At 36.6% G+C, this 23,386-nt stretch overlaps 2 protein-coding genes across 3 annotated transcripts in view; one reads left to right on the forward strand and one right to left on the reverse strand.

Moving 5' to 3' along the window:
• The window catches only part of LOC110450199, a 66,245-nt gene extending 50,232 nt beyond the window's left edge, over positions 1 to 16,013 (forward strand). For both annotated transcript variants that reach the window (XM_021497516.1, XM_021497517.1), the window contains 3 exons: positions 3,002 to 3,128; positions 11,008 to 11,119; positions 14,789 to 16,013. In XM_021497516.1, coding sequence (XP_021353191.1) covers positions 3,002 to 3,128; positions 11,008 to 11,119; positions 14,789 to 14,879 — 330 coding nt within the window. In that variant the 3' untranslated portion in view covers positions 14,880 to 16,013. The remainder of the gene's footprint in view (positions 1 to 3,001; positions 3,129 to 11,007; positions 11,120 to 14,788) is intronic.
• A 4,270-nt stretch (positions 16,014 to 20,283) lies between these two features.
• Positions 20,284 to 23,386, reverse strand: part of LOC110450202 (polycystic kidney disease protein 1-like 3) — a 40,046-nt gene continuing 36,943 nt past the window's right edge. Inside the window, exon 6 of the mRNA XM_021497521.1 lies at positions 20,284 to 21,982. Coding sequence (XP_021353196.1) covers positions 21,873 to 21,982 — 110 coding nt within the window. The 3' untranslated portion in view covers positions 20,284 to 21,872. The remainder of the gene's footprint in view (positions 21,983 to 23,386) is intronic.

Consider the following 23,386-nt stretch of genomic DNA (forward strand, 5'->3'; position numbering starts at 1 on the left):
TTTTTGGTAATTTTCGATGTGGTAACCATGGTTTTCACACAAGTGACATACATAGAAAAAGAGGTTTATACACTTCTCAGTACTTTATATGTATTGTAAATGTAATGCAGTTTACAAATATATATACATGTATACATGTGTTGTGAAGGGTAAATCCGCTGTGTTTACATTTCATCGACATGTGCCTTGTTTATCAGAGTCTGGCCATTTCTACTGTATTCTGCTACCTTAACCCTACGATATCCTCCATCTGATTGGATGAAGTACACTGGCAGGTTTTCATTCTTGAAATCGGGTCTGTTTAGAGATGTTCACGACAGCACTCTTGTGCGAAATTAACATTAAATATCAGCGCAGCTGCACACTAAACCTGTTTATGTTAGCACACAAATTGGTTCTATTTCCTCATCAATATTAAAAGCCTTTAACAACACCAAAGTACTAACGACAACAATACCGTTCCGTTTTATGGCAACATGCTGTCAGCTTTATTTAGGTAAAAATTTTAACTGGATTCTCTTTCCAGTTTCCATCGTAAAATAAAGGAACAATACATGTGAACCCATCTATTGGACCAACACAGGAACTGCTATCATTTCAACAGTAAAATATTTCGTAACAACTTAAATTAACGAAAACACAGTTGTGTAAGTCCGTCGATCGTTTGTTCTGAGTGAAATGACAATTCTTCTCAAACACTCTTAGTTGTTTGTTTACCGTCATATGCCTAATTATCACTCAACTATTGTTAAGTTATTCACCTGATCTGTTGAACGATGTTGTTTTAAACTACCTGTACGTGCGCTTTGGGGTGGTGGTCTGTTTACAGTTGTCTGCATAAGGAGACAATTGGTTATATGATATATAATATAATAATAGTAGGTTGTGTAATTCTGTACAAAATATGGTCAAACTTTATCAAACGACCGTTTTTCTAATTTCCCTTGGGTGGTCGCTTAATACAGATTCCACTGTAATTGTTCACGGTAACCTGTTTAATTCTTGCAGCAATTATACTTAGTCTAAAAAGTACATTAATAATCCGCCATTTTGTTATCTGCGCGGGGGCGAGTCTAGTAAGGTCATCCGGTACGGAATCTGGACTGGATTTGCGCTACGGAAAGAGTTAAGAAAGGTGTCGAAAAGATTTTGTTCAACTTTCTTGAAAGTGTGGCCCCTTGGGGGCAGAGGTGGGAGGCCCAGTAGGGGAAATTGAGGTAAATCTTTAAAATTCTTCTCCTTCTGTACAAATGGAATGATTTTAACCGAATTTTGTTTATAACATCCTTGGGCAAGGGGAATTCGCTTTTTTATACACGCAGGGTGTGGCTCTCCTTGAGGGAAGAGGGGAGGGGCCCATTAGGGAGAACATAGGGGAAAATGTTTAAAATTCTTCTTCTGTATGAATTGAGGGATTTGAACTTAAATGTGGTGTATAGCACCCTCGGTAAATGGGACTCAATTTTGTATAAATGGAAGTTATTGCCCCCTGGTTAGCAGAGGGCGGGGCCTTAATAGGGGAAATTTAGGTATTTTTTTTTAAATTATTCTCTTTCAATATGAATAGAGGGATTTGAACCAAATTAAGTCTAGAACATCATTGGGCAAGGGGAATTCACTTTTGTATAAACAGAGAGTGTGCCTCCCCTTGGGGCAGAGGGGTGGGGCCCATTTGGAGACCTTATAGTAATTAAAGTTTAAAAACATTCTCCTTCTGTAGGAATGGAACCAAATGTGGGGTAAAGCATCCGTAGGCAAAAGGGACTCAATTTTGTTTAAATGAAGGATGTTGCCTCCAGGGGGTAGAGCAATTTGGCCATATTGCTTAAAGTGACTTCTTCTCTGGAATATAGTGATGGATATGGATATTATGGGCGGATTAGTATATTGGTTAACACGTGCACCTCGGCCTTCCACGCAGGCGGCCGGGGTTTGATTTAACTGTTTTTCTCCTGCAAACACAACTCCAACAACCCAGCTGGAGCATAAAATGGTCTTGGGTGGATGTTGTGGTATCTGTGATGTAGCATTCAAGTGAGGTGGCACTATAAATTATGCCGTTGGAAGCACGGTCCCACTAGAAACAGAACACATTACATCTCCAGCACATGCAGGCATACACACATAGGGAGATATTAGCCAGGTAGCATAGCCATAGGACTAGTAGTTAGCACCTGATAAGGCAGCTCCTGCGAATTCCTCAAAAGATGTATTGATTAATGTATATACAAAATGTACTAGTTGTATTAATTTTATATCTATGTACTGTAAAGTGCTTTAGAGTGGCTTGGGTAAGCTAGAAAGGGCGCTATATCAAATGTTGTATATTATTATATCATTCGTATTTGGTTTGGAGTATTCTTCAGTGTTGAGGATTTAAAAGTGTACCAGTTGAAGGGCTTACCCCTGGATCTTAGGGGCGGGTCGAAAAAGAATTTTTAACTTGGACATTATCGAGAACTCCACACTTTAACCATGTAAACAATCAATAAGCATCAAGAGACGAACATAATCATGATCTAAGAATTAACCCTTGCGTCTGGCCCTACCCCTAGGGACTTTATTCCTGAGCCATGATTTTTAAATGGTCAAGATCCCCACCATATAATCATATATACCATTGCTGGGCATCAAGAGACAAACACAATTATGATGATATTAAATTTGATAATGATATTAAATTTGACCCTTGGGTCTTGCCCCACCACTAGGAACTTAATATTTTGGCCATATCTTTGAAACAGTTGAGATCCCCACTCCATAACCATATATACTATGATATTAGTATTGACTCTTGTATCTGGCCCCACCCCTGAGAGGGGGTCCTAGGGACTTAATTTTTGGGCCATAACTTTGAAATGGTTGAGGTCCTGAACAAATAGCCATATATATCATTGCTCGGCATACATATTCAGGTGGGTGATACAGGCCCACTATGCCTCTTGTTTTTCTGATCTAAGTATAAAACTGGACAATAGAATGAACCCTTTGATATTTGCAGTATTCACGTTCTGTTCCAAAGCCGAAGTTTAGAGCTGACACAGAACACAATGTAACCTCACCACGATCTGATTGGAGCAAGACAAGTTTTCCTGATCCTTATTCAGGACAAAGGAGGGAGACCATGGGTAAGAACAGTCTTTATATAATATATTTTTAGGACTACTTTAAAGATTTTCAAAAAGCGCCAGTTGTGCTTATAGTATGGTGTGTTGTTCGTCGTCCATCAAGTTTTTATTTGAACAACTTCTTCTTAAGATCTTGAATACCTAGGGACATGATATTTGGCCAGTAGGTACCTGGGACAGAGTGCTATAAATTTTCCTCAAATAAATTACCTTGACCTATTTCCTAAGTCACAGGGATCAGATATGTAAAAACCTTTAAAAAACTTCTTCTGAATAACCAGGAGGCCCAGAGGTATGATACTTGGCTGGTATTACCTGACATGAAGTGCTATAAACTTTTTTTAAATAATGTCCTTGACCTACATTAAAGATCGCAAGGGTTACATATGTTACAATCCTTTAAACAACTTCTTTTGAATAACCAATAGGCCTAGAGCAATAATATTTGTCCAGAAGGTACCTGGGACAGAGTGCTATAAAGTGTCCTCAAATAAATGACCTTGACCTATTTCCAAGGTCACAGGGGTCAAATATGTAAGAACTTTTTCAAGAACTTTTCCTCAAATAAATTACCTTGTCCTACTTTCATGATCACAAGGGTAAAATATGCAAATTCAAACAACTTCTTTTTAATAACCAAGAGGCCTTTGAGTAATGATATTTGGGCAGTAGGTACCAGGGCCCATTTGTATAAAACATCTTAACACTTGAGAATTCCTCAAGTCTAAGATTTCCCATAGACACTTTGAGATGTTTTATACAAGTGGGCCCTGGGACAGAGTGCTGTACATTTCCTCAAATAAATTACCTTGACCTATTTTCAAAGTCATAGGGATCAAATATATATAAATATCTTTGATTTTTTTCCTGAATTACCAGGAGCCCCAGAGTTCTAATACTTAGCCAGTAGGTACCTGCAAGAAGTGCTCTAAAATTCCCATGAATATATGACCATTTACATACCCACTGTCAAGGGGTTGGTTAGTATTACCTGACATGAAGTGCTATGAACTTTCATCAAATAATGTCCTTGACGTACATTTAAGATCGCAAGGGTTACATAGGTTACAAACCTCTGAATAAAGGGTTACATATGTTACAAACCTCTGAGTCCCAGGGCTTTGAAATATTTATCTAGCATGAAGCACTACAATGTGTCCTCAGATAAATGACCTTGACCTATTTCAAGGTCACAGGGATCAGATATGTAAAAACTTTTATTTTTCTCTCTCTGAACAACCAGGAGGCCCAGGGCTATGATACTTGGCCAGTAGGTACCTGGCATGAAATGCTATACAGTTTCCTCAAATGAATGACCTTGATCTACTTTCAGTATCACATTAGGGTCAAATATGCTAAAAACCTTTAAACTTCTTCTGAATAACATATTTGGTCAGTATGTACCTGGATCAGATAGCAGAAAAGTTCTCTCTAATTAATGACCTTGACTTTTTTTCAAGAGTCAAATATTTAGGAGGATACAACTTCATTCTCTGATGGATTGAGCTTTATGGTTATACAGTATCAATTATGAGAATACCACTGATGGGCTTATGTTTCAGCATTCCAATGTCAAAGCCAAGATCACCATTGCTATTTATAGAAAATCATCAACCAATTCAGTGTCATCAGTCTACCAACTTTATATCCTGATGGATTTTGATCAAAATTTATACAAAGGTCAGGTATGATAATACCTCAGACATCTTTGTGTTTCAGGGTTGAAAGGTCAAGGCCAAGGTCACTTATGAGTTGCTGTACATAGAAAGTCATCACTCTATTTAATGTCATCACTCTAGCTACTTCATTTCTTTACAGATTTTGATCAAATTGTTTACAGATTTCTCGTATTAGAATACCTCTGACGAGTTCATGTTTCAAAAGTCACTGTATTTATCAACTTGAAGTATGATAACATCTTGAAATGTACATATTTCAGGGTGTCAGGATCAAAGTCAACGTTATAGAACATTATCAAACACTAAATTAATTTCATATGGCGGCAAGGGTATTCATGTCTTACAGACATTTTCTAGTTTATCTTTGTCTTATTATTTATTAATGTCATTATTAGAATATTTGAAACTCAACAAATATAAATGAGTAAAAAACACCATTTTCACAAAAGTGACACATTCTATTGTCTGAAGTATTGACAAATTAATTACCATTCATGGTCAAAGCAGTGACACACAAAATATTTAATTCCATGGAATTTATTGTTATACGTTAAAACTTTTAAATAACTTCTTCTGCACAACCAAGAGGCCTAAAGTCATGAAAAAAATCGGAATAGATAAATAAGGGGTGATGGTGTTTGGTCAGTAGCATGTTCGGGTTGCTGTCAGATCTGTTGAGATGAATAGCCACTTTGCCTAATTTTAAAGTCCAAGGTAACAAATATATTAAACAATTTATTAGCTTTTGAATAATCAAGAGCCCAATATATATATTGACAAGTGCATGATTGGATGAATTGACTTATTCATACTAGTTTTCAAGGTCACAAATCAAATTTGTTTAAACCTTTAAAAGTCAATTTCTGTTATTAACCAACGACCTAGGACTCTGACTCATTTCCAAGGTCATGGGGTTAATTGTGTAAGAATCCAATGAGCAATTTCTTTTGATGTCCTTATTAAATGGACAAACACTGTCCTAAGGTTATGATATATGTCCTGCCGATTTAAAGAGCTATAAACTTTAGGCTGTGAATGAATGACCTGGACCAACTTGAAGGGTCATATTAGTAAAGGTATTAAAAAGTTCCAAATAATACAAGTTGTAGAGTAATAAAGTATCCCAACAAATATCTCTGTAGAGTAATAAAATCTCACAACAAATATCTCTGTAGAGTAATAAATCTCACAACAAATATCTCTGTAGAGTAATAAAATCTCACAACAAACATTGTGTAGAGTAATAAAATCTCACAACAAATATCAATAATTTGAAGAGTTATAATAATTTGTCAATTTAAAATGAGCATGATCAAAGTTGAAGAATCTATATAACGTTGAGCAATACAGGCTTTTAAGGTCTCTTGTTAAAATATGATATACATGACCATTGTTGCTTTCTCATAAGATATCAACCTCAAAGTAGGCTGTAAGCAAGGCTAATCTAACAATGAGCCCATTTCTTCAACCTGTCCACTTATTGTGACATGCACATGTATGTGTAGCTTAGATCATGACAGGCATGACATGTTGTGTTAGAAGATTGTATAATTAGTCCTAGACCATGACAGGCATGACACGGAATGTTGTGTTAGAAGAATTTATTATAAGACCTAGATCATGACAGGCCTGACATGTTGTGTTAGAAGATTGTATTATAAGACCTAGATCATGACAGAGAAGATTGTATAATTAGACCTAGCCCATGACAGGCATGACATGGAATGTTGTTTTAGAAGATCGTATTATAAGACCTAGATCATATTGTGACATGCACATGTATGTGTAGCTTAGATCATGACAGGCATGACATGTTGTGTTAGAAGATTGTATAATTAGACCTAGACCATGACAGGCATGACATGGAATGTTGTGTTAGAAGATTGTATAATAAGACCTAGTTCATGACAGGCATGACATGGAATGTTGTGTAAGAAGATTGTAAAATAAGACCTAGATCATGACAGGCATGACATGATATGTTGTGTTAAAAGATTGTCATGACAGACATGACATATAATGTTGAGTTAGAATATTGTATAATAAGACCTTGATTATGACAGACATGACATATAATATCGTGTTAGAAGATTGTATAATAAGACCTAGTTCATGACAGGCATGACATGGAATGTTGTGTTAGAAGATTGTATTATAAGACCTAGATCATGACAGGCATGAGATGGAATGTTGTGTAAGAAGATTGTATTATAAGACCTAGATCATGACAGAGAAGATTGTATAATTAGACCTAGACCATGACAGGCATGACATGGAATTTTGTGTTAGAAGATTGTATGATAATACCTAGATCATGACAGGCATGACATGTTGTGTTAGAAGACTGTATAATAAGACCTAGATCATGACAGGCCTGACATGTTGTGTTAGAAGATTGTATAATTAGACCTGGACCATGACAGGCATGACATGGAATGTTGTGTTAAAAGATTGTATTATAAGACCTAGATCATGACAGGCATGACAAGTTGTGTTAGAAGATTGTATAATTAGACCTGGACCATGACAGGCATGACATGGAATGTTGTGATAGAAGATTGTATAATAAGACCTAGGTCATGCCAGGTATGACATGGAATGTTGTGTTAGAAGATTGAATTATAAGACCTAGATCATGACAGGCATGAGATGGAATGTTGTGTAAGAAGATTGTATTATAAGACCTAGATCATGACAGACATGACATATAATGTTGAGTTAGAAGATTGTATAATAAGACCTTGATTATGACAGACATGACATATAATATTGTGTTAGAAGATTGTATAATAAGACCTAGATCATGACAGGCATGGCATGGAATGTTGGGTTGGAAGATTGTATAATAAGACCTAGGTCATGACAGGTATGACATGGAATGTTGTGTTAGAAGATTGTATAATAAGACCTAGTTCATGACAGGCATGACATGGAATGTTGTGTTAGAAGATTGTATAATAAGTCCTAGATCATGACAGACATGACATGGAATGTTGTGTAAGAAGATTGTATAATAAGACCTAGATCATGACAGGCATGACATGGAATGTTGTGTAAGAAGATTGTAAAATAAGACCTAGATCATGACAGGCATGACATGTTGAGTTAGAAGATTGTAATAAGACCTAGGTCATGACAGGCATGACATGGAATGTTGTGTTAGAAGATTGTATAATAAGACCTAGATCATGACAGACATGACATGGAATGTTGTGTAAGAAGATTGTATAATAAGACCTAGACCATGACAGGCATGACATGTTGTGGTAGATGATTGTATTATAAAACCTAGATCATGACAGACATGACATATAATGTTGAGTTAGAAGATTGTATAATTAGACCTAGATCATGACAGGCATGACATGGAATGAGGTGTTAGAAGATTGTATTATAAGACCTAGATCATGACAGGCATGACATATTGTGTATGATGATTGTATAATAAGACCTAGGTCATGACAGGCATGACATGTTGTGTTAGATGATTGTATTATAAAACCTAGATCATGATAGACATGACATATAATGTTGAGTTAGAAGATTGAATAATTAGACCTAGATCATGACAGGCATGACATGGAATGTGGTGTTAGAAGATTGTATTATAAGACCTAGATCATGACAGGCATGACATGTTGTGTTAGATGATTGTATTATAAAACCTAGATCATGATAGACATGACATATAATGTTGAGTTAGAAGATTGAATAATTAGACCTAGATCATGACAGGCATGACATGGAATGTTGTGTAAGAAGATTGTATTATAAGACCTAGATCATGACAGGCATGACATGTTGTGTTAGTTAGAAGATTGTATAATAAGACCTAGATCATGACAGGCATGACATGGAATGTGGGGTTAGAAGATTGTATTATAAGACCTAGATCATGACAGACATGACATATAATGTTGAGTTAGAAGATTGAATAATTAGACCTAGATCATGACAGGCATGACATGGAATGTTGTGTAAGAAGATTGTATAATAAGCCCTAGGCCATGACAGGCATGACATGTTGTGGTAGATGATTGTATTATAAAACCTAGATCATGACAGACGTGACATATAATGTTGAGTTAGAAGATTGTATAATAAGACCTATGACAGACATGACATAGAATGTTGTGTAAGAAGATTGTATAATAAGACCTAGATCATGACAGTGTTAGAAGATTGTATGATAATACCTAGATCATGACAGGCATGACATGGAATGTTGTGTAAGAAGATTGTAAAATAAGACCTAGATCATGACAGGCATGACATGTTGAGTTAGATGATTGTATAATAAGACCTAGGTCATGACAGGCATGACATGTTGTGTTAGATGATTGTATTATAAAACCTAGATCATGATAGACATGACATATAATGTTGAGTTAGAAGATTGTATAATTAGACCTAGATCATGACAGGCATGACATGGAATGTTGTGTAAGAAGATTGTATAATAAGACCTAGCTCATGACAGGCATGACATGGAATGTTGTGTTAGAAGATTGTATAATAAGTCCTAGATCATGACAGACATGACATGGAATGTTGTGTAAGAAGATTGTATTATAAGACCTAGATCATGACAGGCATGACATATTGTGTAAGATGATTGTATAATAAGACCTAGGTCATGACAGGCATGACATGGAATGTTGTGTTAGACGATTGTATAATAAGACCTAGGTCATGACAGGCAAGACATGGAATGTTGTGTTAGAAGATTGTATTATAAGACCTAGATCATGACAGGCATGACATATTGTGTATGATGATTGTATAATAAGACCTAGGTCATGACAGGCAAGACATGGAATGTTGTGTTAGAAGATTGTATTATAAGACCTAGATCATGACAGGCATGACATGTTGTGTTAGATGATTGTATAATAAGACCTAGATCATGACAGGCATGGAATGTTGTGTTAGATGATTGTATTATAAAACCTAGATCATGCAGACATGACATATAATGTTGAGTAAGAAGATTGTATAATAAGACCTAGATCATGACAGGCATGACACGGAATGTGGGGTTAGAAGATTGTATTATAAGACCTAGATCGTGACAGGCATGACATGTTGTGTTAGATGATTGTATAATAAGACCTAGGTCATGCCAGGCATGACATGGAATGTTGTGTTAGAAGATTGCATGATAAGACCTAGATCATGACAGGCATGACATGGCATGTTGTGTTAGAAGATTATATAATAAGACCTAGATCATGACAGACATGACATGTTGTGTTAGAAGATTGTATAATAAGACCTAGATCATGACCGGCATGACACGGAATGTTGAGTTAGAAGATTGTATAACAAGACCTAGATCATGACAGGCATGACATGTAATGTTGTGTTAGAAGATTATATAATAAGACCTAGATCATGACAGACATGACATGTTGTGTTAGAAGATTGTATAATAAGACCTAGGTCATGACAGGCATGACATGTTGTGTTAGATGATTGTATTATAAAACCTAGATCATGCAGACATGACATATAATGTTGAGTTAGAAGATTGTATAATAAGACCTAGATAATGACCGGCATGACATGGAATGTTGAGTTAGAAGATTGTATAATAAGACCTAGATAATGACCGGCATGACATGGAATGTTGAGTTAGAAGATTGTATAACAAGACCTAGATCATGACAGGCATGACATGTAATGTTGTGTTAGAAGATTATATAATAAGACCTAGATCATGACAGGCATGAAATGGAATGTGGGGTTAGAAGATTGTATTATAAGACCTAGATCATGACAGGAATGACATGTAATGTGGTGTTAGAAGATTGTATTATAAGACCTAGATCATGACAGGCATGGCATGGAATGTGGTGTTAGAAGATTGTATTATAAGACCTAGATCATGACAGGCATGACATGGAATGTTGAGTTAGAAGATTGTATAATAAGACCTAGATCATGACCGGCATGACATGGAATGTTGAGTTAGAAGATTGTATAACAAGACCTAGATCATGACAGGCATGACATGGAATGTTGTGTTAGAAGATTATATAATAAGACCTAGATCATGACAGACATGACATGTTGTGTTAGAAGATTGTATAATAAGACTCATATCTGCTGAATGATATATGCATGACGAGAACAACCATGGCTTGTGTTAGATGACAATGAGTTTTCAGTGTCAGAATGCTTTGTTTTCTGTTCCACAGACGAGCCATACATTTTCAGCGGTGCGGGACTGAGCTCACCACGCTCCACCAAACCTCCTCCCCGAGCCAGGCCAAGGACCCCCAGATTTAATGATACCCCTCCAAAAGAAGAGTAAGTAAAAAAAAGCATTAAAATTGATGTTATCATTCAAGTTAACTTTATTAAGATTTCCTGTCGGAGGAGAGTATATTACCCACAGTATTGTTTTATTAGCTCACCTGTCAGGGTATGCCATGGTGCAGCATCTGTCGTCCATCCATCTGTCCGTTAACTTAAGTGGATTCTAACTAAATTTGGTCTGGAGCATCCTTTGGCCAAGGGGACTCAATTTTGTATAAACGGTGAGTGTGGCCCCCCCTTTGGCAGAGGAGCAGGGCCTAATAGGGGAAATAGAGGTAAAACCTTAAAAATCCTTCTATCCTTATTTAGTCTTGAGCATCCATGCATATTGGTTTAAAATCCCTCTTCTAACGTAAAGATAAAGGGTTTTAATCCCAATTTGGTGAGGAACATCTTTAGACCAAAAGCACTCAATTTTGTATAAATGTTGGGTGTGGTTCCCCTAGGGGCAGAGGAAATGGGCCAAATAGAGGAAATAGAGGTAAAACTTTTAAAATACTTCTTCTAGCATAGGGATAAAAGGAATTTATCCTAATTTAGTCTGGAGGATCATAATGGACCAAGGCACTCAATTTTGTATAAACGGTGGGTGTGGCACCCAGGGCAGAGGGGCCCAATAGTGGAAATAAAGGTAAAACCTTTGAAATTATTTTTCTACCATAGGAATTACTGGGTTTTATCCCAGTTTTGTCTCCATCAAGTTGTCTAGTAGTGCCTGTTACTATTAGGGTGTATTCATTAAAACAAGATGGCCACCAGGCCGCCATCTTGGATTTTGACATTTTGAGTGTTTCATATGTACATACAGTACTAACCATGGAGTGCAATATCTTTACTTCATATCAAGTACTTTAAACATATCAAGGTGAGTGATACAGGCCCTCTGGGCCTTTTGTTATACAAAAGCATTCCTAGTTTTGACTTTTTCTTCAAAACCACTGCACCTAGCTATTTCAATCAAAATTTACAAGAAGGTTCTTAAGTCCGAGCACCACCAGAAGTGTGAACTATATGGATCTAAACCCCCCTATTTAAAAAAAAATCTCCAGATTCAGATATTCTTGAATTATTAGGGCCCCGTATCGGAGATACAGGTGCCCTATAGTAATCACTCTGTCTGTCTGTCTGTCTGTCCACAAATTATGTTCCTGGCTGATAACTTTGGTATTTATTGACCGATGTACATGAAACTTGGTCAAGATGTTCAGTTTACAAAAATACACATTGAGGTAAAAAGTCAAGGTCAAAGGTCAAGGTCAAATTTTACATATTTTTACTGATGAATATTTCGCTATGATATTATGAAGCAAAGTTATTCGGAATTAAACAAAGAGACACACTGATGTAAAAAGTCGAGGTCAAAGGTCAAAGTCATTAGATTCAAAGGTCAAGGTCAAATTTTGCATCTTTCACTGATGAACATTTTGTTATGACATGATGAAGCAAAGTTGATCAGAATTAAACAAGGAGTCAACTGACCAAAGGTCAAGGTCATTGGGTCAAAAGTCAAGATTCAATTTTGTACCTTTTCACTGATGAACATTTTGTTATGACATTATGAAGCAATGTTATTCAGAATTAAACAAGGAGTCAACTGACCAAAGGTCAAGGTCATCAGGTCAGGGGTCAAGGTAAAATTTTGTAGCTTTTCACTGGTGAACATTTCGCTATGATATTATGAAACAAAGTTGTTCAAAATTAAACAAAGAGACACACTGAGGTAAAAAGTCGAGGTCAAAGGTCAAAGTCATTAGATTCAAAGGTCAAGGTCAAATTTTGCATCTTTCACTGATGAACATTTTGTTATGACATGATGAAGCAAAGTTGATCAGAATTAAACAAGGAGTCAACTGACCAAAGGTCAAGGTCATTGGGTCAAAAGTCAAGGTTAAATTTTGTACATTTTCCCTGATGAACATATTGTTATGACATTATGAAGCAATGTTATTCAGAACTTAACACAGAGTCAACTGACCTTAGGTCCAAGTTACGGGGCCCAAAGGGTCAAGGTCAAGTTTTGTATTTTTCACCGATGAACATTTTGTTATGATATCAAGAAGCAAAGTTGGTCGGAATTAAAGAATAAGTCAACTGACCAAAGATCAGGGTCACTGGGTTAATGGTCAAGGTCATTTGGGTCCAAAGGTCAAAGACAAGGTGGATCTCTGACTTTGACCCTGGCTCTTGATGGAGGAGGTATATAAGTTGAAATAAAACAAATCAAAGCTAACAAATGAGTATTGCACCAGTATTTACATTTCTGTTAGACCAGCAAATATGGAGGTGGAAGGAAACAAGACTCACATATATCATAGTACATGTGAAATGTATATTTTGCTTCCTTGCGATTCTTTTTGAAGTCCAAATGTCAAGCGTCAAGCTCAGCTATATGGGCAGATTGCTTCTTGATGATTTTGGGGGATATATTGCCACAAGACGGGGCCCTTACTGACCTGTCAGTGTTCTTGTTAATTATGGGCTTTATCAAAACTGTGAATTTCATAAACTCCTGGTCAACCAATCCACCCCTGGGGAGGGGGTAAAGTATACTATAGATTATCTAGAAAAATAATACTTTTGGGTACATTTTGCTTATTTTCTTCATTCGTAAGTATCAATTGACTGGTGTTATGATTGTCATATTTGGACTACAAAGTATTTGCTTTTGCCACTTCACAAATAGCAATTGTGTTACATCTCAGGTGACCATTAAGGTCCATGGGCCTCTCCTATATTAATGACAAGGTCTAAGTTTGTATAACTGAAGAGTGTGGCCCCTTGGGAGCAGAAGGAAGGAGAGATGAAAACACATTTACACTTACATGGAGTGTATACGAAGTGAACACTTGGCTAGCGAAGATGATTCATCAATAGAATTAGTCCAGATTTCTGTCCTCACCCCAGGAGAGGGGTCTAATAGGGCATTTAGGTCATAAATTGGAATTGCTTGAGATCTCCATCCAATAAACATTATTGATATATATGTTCAACATCATTTAAATATAAATACATCCATGCTACCATAATTTGCCTTCGGGTCCATCCTCACCCTATATAACCTTATATTATACCAGGATTGGTCCTGGGGTTCCTGGAAGAATTTTGGTCCAAGGGGATCAATTTTGTATAAACAGAGACCTCCCTCCCCTTATGCTAGAGGGATACTAAAGATAATACACCCATGCTCCATACCAACATCAGTTGGGTAAATTATTTGCTGTGTTGGCAGTCAATCGAGAACAATTACAAACAGATCAGCTCAATTTGTATAAAAACAACAACATGCAACACTTGTTTAACCTATTCAAAGAGCCAGCTGTATGGTAATCTTCTCAAGGTAATTTCTTTAAAAATACAAGGTGTATCATTAGAAAGACAAAGCCTTCTTATTTATCTAATATTATTTCATTTCAGATGTTCAAAGTTGTATTGTATTCTGAAAACAGAATGAAAATGTAACAATTTGATTTTTTTAATTTGGCCATTTTATAAAGATTTGTTTAAAAAAACACAATAATATATTGTACATTGAAAAGGGGCCATAATTCGGCTCTGCATTTTGGCCCCCAAAAAAGCCTTGAATCAGGAAATGCAATACAGTTCTTTCTATAAAAGGCATATTGAAAATTTCTTAATTGTAACCATTTTATATCATTGCAGTGTAAAATTCCCAGCTCCTAAAGGACCTACAACTTCAAATCGAGTGCACAGGGAACGCAAGCCTTCAATGAATGTTAGATTTTCAACGTGATGGAGATCAGCATCACATAGCCAGGAGAGATGAACACTGCTGACATTTTCTTGTTTGTGTGAAATTTTATCCAGAGTTTGTTCCTTATGAATAATTTCCTAGACATGATTTTGCATACAGTTATGATATGGGACACAGCTCGAATTCTTTTTATTTCTTAATTATCTCCTTGGAAACATTTTTTGTAAAATGTTCTCAGATTTTGTTTCATTAAATGAATTTATTTACAAGTAAAGCACCAAGATGAAGAAGAGGTAATGAGATTATTTATTGGCCGATTAATTTTAATAAATATACGAAAGTCAACTTCACTATTGTAATAGGAGCTCCTTAACTTGCAATTTATACAGTTAAGTGCAGCAGACTGTTTTCTCCATGATACAAAATACATTTTCAGGAGACAAATGCCTTGTTCTACTTTGGAGGTTAAACAATATTTCTGTTATATCTTAAAGTTGAGTTATTGCAGTGGAAAAAAGGAGATTAAAATTGATGTGTCATTATTTCTTTTTCTCCTCCGATCAATGAAGTTGATGGGGGATATAGAAATTGTCCATCCATCCGTGCACCTCAAGGAAAATGTTAAGTCTTGGTAACCGTGTTCGATGACATTTTATGGAACACATGTTGTGGATGCTAAATGACCTAAATCCTATGCTAACATCACTTAATTGATGTCACATGATGAAGACTGTTATCTGTACATGTGTAACATATGATTTAAGTGCTGCCTGATATAATGGTCACTCTATGAAACACGTGTGGTTGATGCTGAATTTGAATTCAGTGACTTGTTTAAGAAGAAATGTTCTATGTATAAGCTGAAGAAGAAATTGTTTTGTCCGGGTACCTAGAATTGCTTGATTACACAGTTAAATATGTTTGTAAACTCAATATGTTTGTCATCACTTTGCGGCATTTAAAATACAAGTGTTCATGTTTGCACTTACCTTAATACACTGAGATGATTCCTAAAGGGATATAGCAATATTATAGCACTCTGTACCCATTCAAAGTTGTGTTGTATGCTACATCCTAACTTGGGTGTATAATCCTGACTTGTTGACATCATCTGGTTATTGCTGTTGTGAAAAAAATTGAACCAGCTATAAATCCTGATTATTGATACATGAATTAGGTGGTCACTTTTAATTATCATCTGATGGTGGGCTATTCAAATCGCCCTTCGTCCATGGTCCGTGGTCTGTTCTTAAACAATTCTTGTTATCGCTATTTCTCAGGAAGTACCAAAGGGATTTTTCTCAAATTTCATATGTATGTACCCCTTGATCCCTAGTTGTGCATGTTTACTTTTAGAACTAATCATAAAAACTAAATGGCCGTTTGTTATCGTTATTTCTCCGGAAGTACTGGAGGGATCTTTCTCAAATTTTGTATGTAGATTCCCCTTGGTCCCTTGTTGTGCATGTATATTTTTAAATGTGATCATAAAAGCTAAATGGCTGTCTTTGATTTTTGACATTGAAGGTTTGTAATTGCTATTCTAAGGAAGTACTTATTTACATAGATTCCCCTTGATCCTTAGTTATGCATGTTTTATTTTGAGTGATCACAGCAAAACTAAATGGCCGAAGGAAGAATTTAACAGATCTTTCCTGTATATTAATGATCTGTTCTATTTCTTTCACATTAAGTACTGTACTAGTAAATATGTGAAATGACAAACTCACTTTGAAGGTTGTCTTTTATACACAGCAGTATTAAGTTTAAATCAAAATTTACCTCAAGGTGCATTTACTGTTGTAATAGGACATGCGTGGGGAGAGCCTGTCCTGCGTTGGTAGATGAAAGTGATCGTATAGTAATTTCGGTTTTCCCCAAAACTACCAACGAACTGACCTGCGGCAATCCCCAAGAATGTCCCCGCTGCATCTGTCTGAACAGTCAGACACAGGTCCGAGTTATAAACCAATCAACACCTTGTTTCAAAGTTAACTCACATTTATTTATTATCTCACGGCTAAGCTAGCCGTTAATCAAAACATGGCAAACAATACGTACATTAACAACAGTATCCAGTATAAAAAGACTGAACAAAACCTAGTGACTGAAGTGTAGTGAACCTATTATGTATTAGCCCCCACATGGTAAAATATGGCCTAAAGGTAATTTAAACTATTCTGTGGGGAAAACCACCCCCTCCCTGGAACACTGACATACATTAAGCTATAACAAGTTTTAAGCTTTCCATAACGTGAGTGTACTTCAGTACATCGGTAGCACTGTTTTCAGCGCCTCGGTGGAGGGGTTTCCCCCTCCTGGTATAGACGGCCTTCTGGCCACCGCGTCCCTGATTTTTCCCGTACCTCCCCTTTTATACCCCAGCCTCCTGGCCCTATGTAACATGTATCGGACACTCATTCTGATTGGCTTAATCTATGACGTATGCGCAGTGAGCTCGGAACCTCTTCCAGCTACTCCCTAAAATCCTGTCGTCTCAAAAATAAACACCTATGTAAAACAAATAGACTGAGCCAGTGATAGCCGCTACATACAGCGATAGAATAGCAGTACCTTTAGTTACACTAGGATGGCAATAAAGGGATACACATGGAAAACAGTAAAATAAACACTGAGGCTAGCAACCTGTTTTCACACAGAGTTGACATGACTCGATCAAACAGATAAGAGAAAAGAAGAGATTGATCAAACTGACAAAGAACTAATGGAGATAGTAAATGGTTGGCAGATCCCTCCATGATCTCTTGTTTGTGTAGATTAGCATATATTTAGATGCAGCTACTGTGTTAAAGTATTTCCTAACTCACCTGGCCAAAGGATCTTAAGTGAGCTTAGCCTCTACCCATCATCTGTTCTCTGTTGTTTTTAGCTCACCTGCGCAAAGGAGCTTATGCCATGATGAAGGGCTGGGATGAAGGGCTACCGAGTTTGTTCAAACAAATGACCTTCACCCATTTTCAAGGTCACAGGGGTCAAACATGTTTAAAACCTTTAAAACTACTTCTTAATAACAAAGAGGCTGAGGGTTATAATATTTGGCCTGTAGCATGCTGGGATGAAGCGCTACCACGTTTGTTAAAATGAATGACCTTGACAATTATTCAAGGTCACAATGGTCAAATATGTTTAAAACCTTTAAACAACATCATTTCAACAAGAGGCCCAATGGGCCTGCATCGCTCACCTGGTATTAATATCACACATGTAATCTTAAAAGTGGACTAAAATACAGTTACAGGCAAAATATCAGTGTTTCATTCATAAGAACCTATTAAAAGATTTAAACATAAGACACCTGTGACCTTGAATGTCGAACAAGGACATTATAATATTAGGTTGAACAGAGTTTATAGTCTTCCAACACAGCATGCTTCTGGAAAAAATATCATTACCCTGGACCTTTTGGTTATACAGAACAAATCATTTTAAGATTTAAACACTGTGACCTTGAATATGGGCGAAGGTCATTCACTTGGTAGTCCTTCATCCCAGCATGTTAATGGCCAAATATCATCACCCTTGGCCTTTTGCTTATTAAGAAGAAGTCATTCAATGGTTTTAAACATATTTGACCCCTGTGACCTTAAAATATATATGTCAAGGTCATTCATTTGAACTTGGTAGTCCTTCATCTCAGCATGTTACCGACATTATCCTAGGCCTCTTGGTTATTCAGAAGAAGTTGTTTAAAGGTTAAGAATATATTTGACCCTGTGACCTTGAAAAAAGATGAAGGTCATTCATTTGAACAAACTTTATAGCCCTTCATCCCAGCATGCTACTAGCCAAATATCATCACCCTAGGCCTATCGGTTATTCAGAAGAAGTTGTTTAAATGTTTAAAACATATTTGCCCTCTGTGACCTTGAAAGTAGGTCAAGGTCATTTATTTGAACAAAATAGGTAGCCCTTCATCCCAGCATATTACTGCCCAAATATCATCACCGTAGGCCTCTCGGTTATTCAGAAAAAGTTGTTTAAAGGTTTTATACATATTTGACCCCTATTTATTTGAACAAACTTGGTAGCCCTTCATCCCAGCATTTTACTGGCCAACTATCATCAACCTAGGCCTCTTGGTTATTCAGTAGAAATTGTTTAAATGTTTTTAACATATTTGACCCCTGTGACCTTGAATATAAGTCAAGGTCATTTATTTGAAAAATCCTGGCGGCCCTTCATCCCAGCATATTACTGGCCAAATATCATCACCCTAGGCCTCTTGGTTATTCAGAAGAAGTTGTTTAAAAGATTTTAACATATTTGACCCCTGTGACCTTGAATATAAGGCAAGGTCATTTATTTGAACAAACTTGGAAGCCCTTAATTCAAGCATGTTACTGGCCAAATATCATCATCCTAGGCCTCTTGGTTATTCAGAAGAAGTTGTTTAAAGATTTTAACATATTTGACCCCTGTGACCTTGAAAATTGATGAAGGTCATTTATTTGAACAAACTTGGTAGCCCTTCATCCAAGCATGCTTCTGGCCAAATATCATCACCCTAGGCCTTTTGGTTACTGAGAAGAAGTTGTTTAAAGTAAAAAGTTGACGCCGGACGGACGCCGGACGGACGCCGGACGGACGCACCATGCCATAAGCTCACTTGGCCCTTCGGGCCAGGTGAGCTAATAACCAGAAGTCCTAGGATGATGCTGTTTGGCCAGTAGCATGCTAGGATGAAGAACTACCAAGTTTATTCAAACGAATGACCTCAACATATATTAAAGGTCACAGGGGTCAAATATGTTTAAAACCTTTAAATGACCTCTTAATAAGCAAAAGGCTAAGGATGATGATATTTGCCTGTAGCTGTATTTTAGTCCACTTTAAAGATTATTTGTGAGATTAATTTCCAGGTGAGCGATTCAGGCCCATTGGGCCTCTTGTCTTATAATGCTACTGGTTCGGCACAAGGATTGCAGCCACAATATTTTGACATAATCTTATCTGTACAACACCTGCAGTTCTCAGCCGATTTTCACAAAACATTAATGATGCAGTAATCACCCTTGAAGTTATGCACCTGCAATTAATATTTTGATCCTGCTCATTTTTAGCTTACCTGCCTGAAGTGCAAGTGAACTTATGCTGTGGTGCAGCGTCCGTCCGTCGTCAACACTTTCAAGGTCACAGCGGTCAAATGTGTTAAAATCTTCAAACGACTTCTTCTCAATAACCAAAAGGCCGTGGGTGATGATATTTGGCCTGAAGCATGCTGGGATGAAGGGTTACCAAGTTGGTTCAAATGAATGACCTCCACCCATTTGCAAGGTCACAGAGGTCAAATATGTTGAAATCTTTAAACAACTTCAGAATAATCTAAAGGTCCAGGGTAATGATATTTGGCCAGAGACATGCTGGTATGAAAGGCTATAAAGTCTGTTCAATTTCATGTCCTTGTTTGACTTTCAAGGTCAAATGTGTCACATGTTTAAATCTTTTAATAGATTATTTTGAATTAATACCAGGTGAGTGATTCAGGCCCATTGGTTTTTAACCTCACCTTTTCCAAAGGACCTGTGACCTTGTGTTGCATCCTCTGTCCCTTTGTCATCTGTCTGTCATCCCTCAGACATCTGTCTGGCAACTTTTCCCATTAAAATATTACTATCTTTGATTGATTTTGAGTGTCTGTTAGGCAAAGAGGACTCGAACATTAGTCTAAAATATATTCAAATTGCCAAATATCTTCAATAACTGAGATATTTTTATATAATGCCAAGATCACAAGGTCAAGGACTCATCAGACTAAAAGATACTACCCAGTAAAATTAATTTCAATTGCTGGTTATCTCAAATATGGTCAACTTCTTGCACGAGTGTTTTTATAAAATAAAATTGAAGTTCCAAAGTGGAAACTCAAGGTAAAAGGTCAAGGTTACACACAAATCAGATTATAATGTGCTGAAAATCCTGATTATTGCCAAAACGACATTAGAATTGTTATGCAGGAATCTTTTTTACCTAAAATTGAAATAGTCCATGTTCTTCACCTTTGACACTTATGTGAACCCTTGCATCAATATCTCCAAATTAGGGTAGACATTTTGTATAGGTATTATACATACTGAAAATAGGTGAAGGTCATTTATTTGAACAAGTTTGGTAGTCCTGCCAAGCCTGCTACTTGCCTTCTGCTTATTAATTAGAAGTTGTTTTTTAACATCATTTGACCCCAGTGAACTTAAAAGTAGATTTTTGAAGATTTTAACATACTTGACCCCAGTGTTCTTGAAATGGGGTCAAGGTCATTCATTTGAACAAACCAGGCATCCCTTCATCTCGGTATGCCACTGACTAAATATCATCACTCTAGGCATACTTGTTAGGTGAGCTAGTAACTTAAGCAAGTTATCTTGTGGAAATTAAAGTGTGGAAATTGACCAATCAGGACACAGTATGCTAATTGTTTATGCACAGATTTTATGCAACTTAGCCTCAGTCTACATGTACATAATTACAAATTTCATCAAAATCAAACAATATTTAAGCAAGGGATCTTGCAGAATCCAAAGTGTGAACCAATGGACGCTCGCTCCCCGTACCATAATACATCCATTATGAACAGAAGAAAACACAAAACAGATCTCCCCAATCTGTCTGGTGGACATAAATAATTTATTAAAGACATCACTCAGCCAAAGCATGATCTCCATATACAGCAATAAAACATGTCAGTCCATATACAGCAATAATACATGTCAGTCCATATACAGCAATAAAACATGTCAGTCCATATACAGCAATAATACATGTCTGTCCATATACAGCAATAATACATGTCAGTCTATATACAGCAATAAAACATGTCAGTCCATATACAGCAATAATACATGTCAGTCCATATACAGCAAAAATACATGTCAGTCCATATACAGCAATAAAACATGTCAGTCCATATACTGCAATAATACATGTCGGTCCATATACAGCAATAATACATGTCAGTCCATATACAGCAATAAAACATGTCAGTCCTGTACACTTAACCCTGGAAGTGATAATACTTCAGTTCTTGAAATTATTGAGTAGTTTGACTCGGCCAGCTTCGTAGTCATCTTCATCAACATTGACCAGGAGTTTTATGGCCTCGTGTCCAACCGCCTGCTTCAGGGACTCTGCAAAATTACAAGGATGTCAGGTAAAGTAAGAAGGTCATACAAAGAAAATATCATAAAGGTATAACCTACATATAGTGCAAAGAGTTCAAAATGACATAATCTGTGAGGGCCTATATCTAATTGAAGTAAAACCTAGAACTGCAATCTCAAAGAAGTTTGAGAATGCAGACAGATTTCTGAATGGTCATGGAGGTCATTGGTTTTTTACCAAGATAAATGGCCATTAAAGCTAAGTCCCAGCACCAACACCATTAGTGGTGCAAGTATCCCAGCATGTTGCTGGTCATATATCATCACTCTAGGCCATTTGGTTATTGAGAAAATGTTGTTTTCAGATTTTTTTTAACATGTGACCCCTGTGACCATGAAAAAAAGTCATAGTATTTATTGAAAAAAACTTAGTAGCAGTTCCTCCCAGTATGCTACTAGCCAGATATCATCACCCTGTGCCTTTCAGGTATTGAGAAGTTGTTTAAAGGCATTTCATCCATGTGACCTTGAAAGGGTGTCAAGGTTATTAATTTAAACGAACTTGGTAGCCTTTCCTCCCAGATTCTACTGGGCTATATCAACACTGTCACTACATGATATATAGTTGGATATTGTCAGAAAACAGTAAAATAATAAAATATTGTAAATTTTAACCACCACCCCTGGGAGGAAGTGTTGACCCAGGAATGGTGAAATTCACAATTTATATAACACCTTAGGACTTTCAACACTATCAAAATGCAATAATTTAAACAAAGCTTTTTCTACTGAAAATCTGCAAAATATACCTGAAAATGTTTTTTTCCCTATATCAACTTTGACAAACTTTACCTCCTTCAATGTAGGAATGGATAACCCAGGGTAATGCAATTCATCATTTTCATTTTGTATCTAAGAACCATTCCATCCATGAAGAGGCTTTGATTCTAGCACAAGAAGAAGATTGTACAAATTTTAGCCAATTTGACCGTTTTGGGCCCTGCCCTCAGGCCTTGGGTTGATTCAGGGTCTTGATTTAAATGTACCCAAAAGTGATATTTTCATATACAAGAGGCCCAATGGGCCTGCATCACTCACCTGGTATTAATCGCACACTTACAACCCTAAAAGTGGACGAAGGCCAAATTGATTGAAATGGACTAAATACAGTCCTATCATTACCTATGACTCCTGGTCATCTCAAAGATTATATGATTACCTGTTAGTCAATAAATTTGCCCCTGTGACCTTGAAGGTTATTTTGTGAAACTAACTTGTTTGCCCTTTATCCAAGCATTCAGCTGGCCAAATATCAACAAAGGTTTATCCATATAAGATCCATGTGACCTTGAAAATGAGTCAAGGTCATTTATTTTATCTAACGTAGTAGCTCTACATTTGAGAATGCTACTGGCTAATTCTCATCATCCT

This window comes from Mizuhopecten yessoensis, unplaced genomic scaffold, assembly GCF_002113885.1.
Source record: "Mizuhopecten yessoensis strain PY_sf001 unplaced genomic scaffold, ASM211388v2 scaffold5099, whole genome shotgun sequence".
Lineage (NCBI taxonomy): Eukaryota > Metazoa > Mollusca > Bivalvia > Pectinida > Pectinidae > Mizuhopecten > Mizuhopecten yessoensis.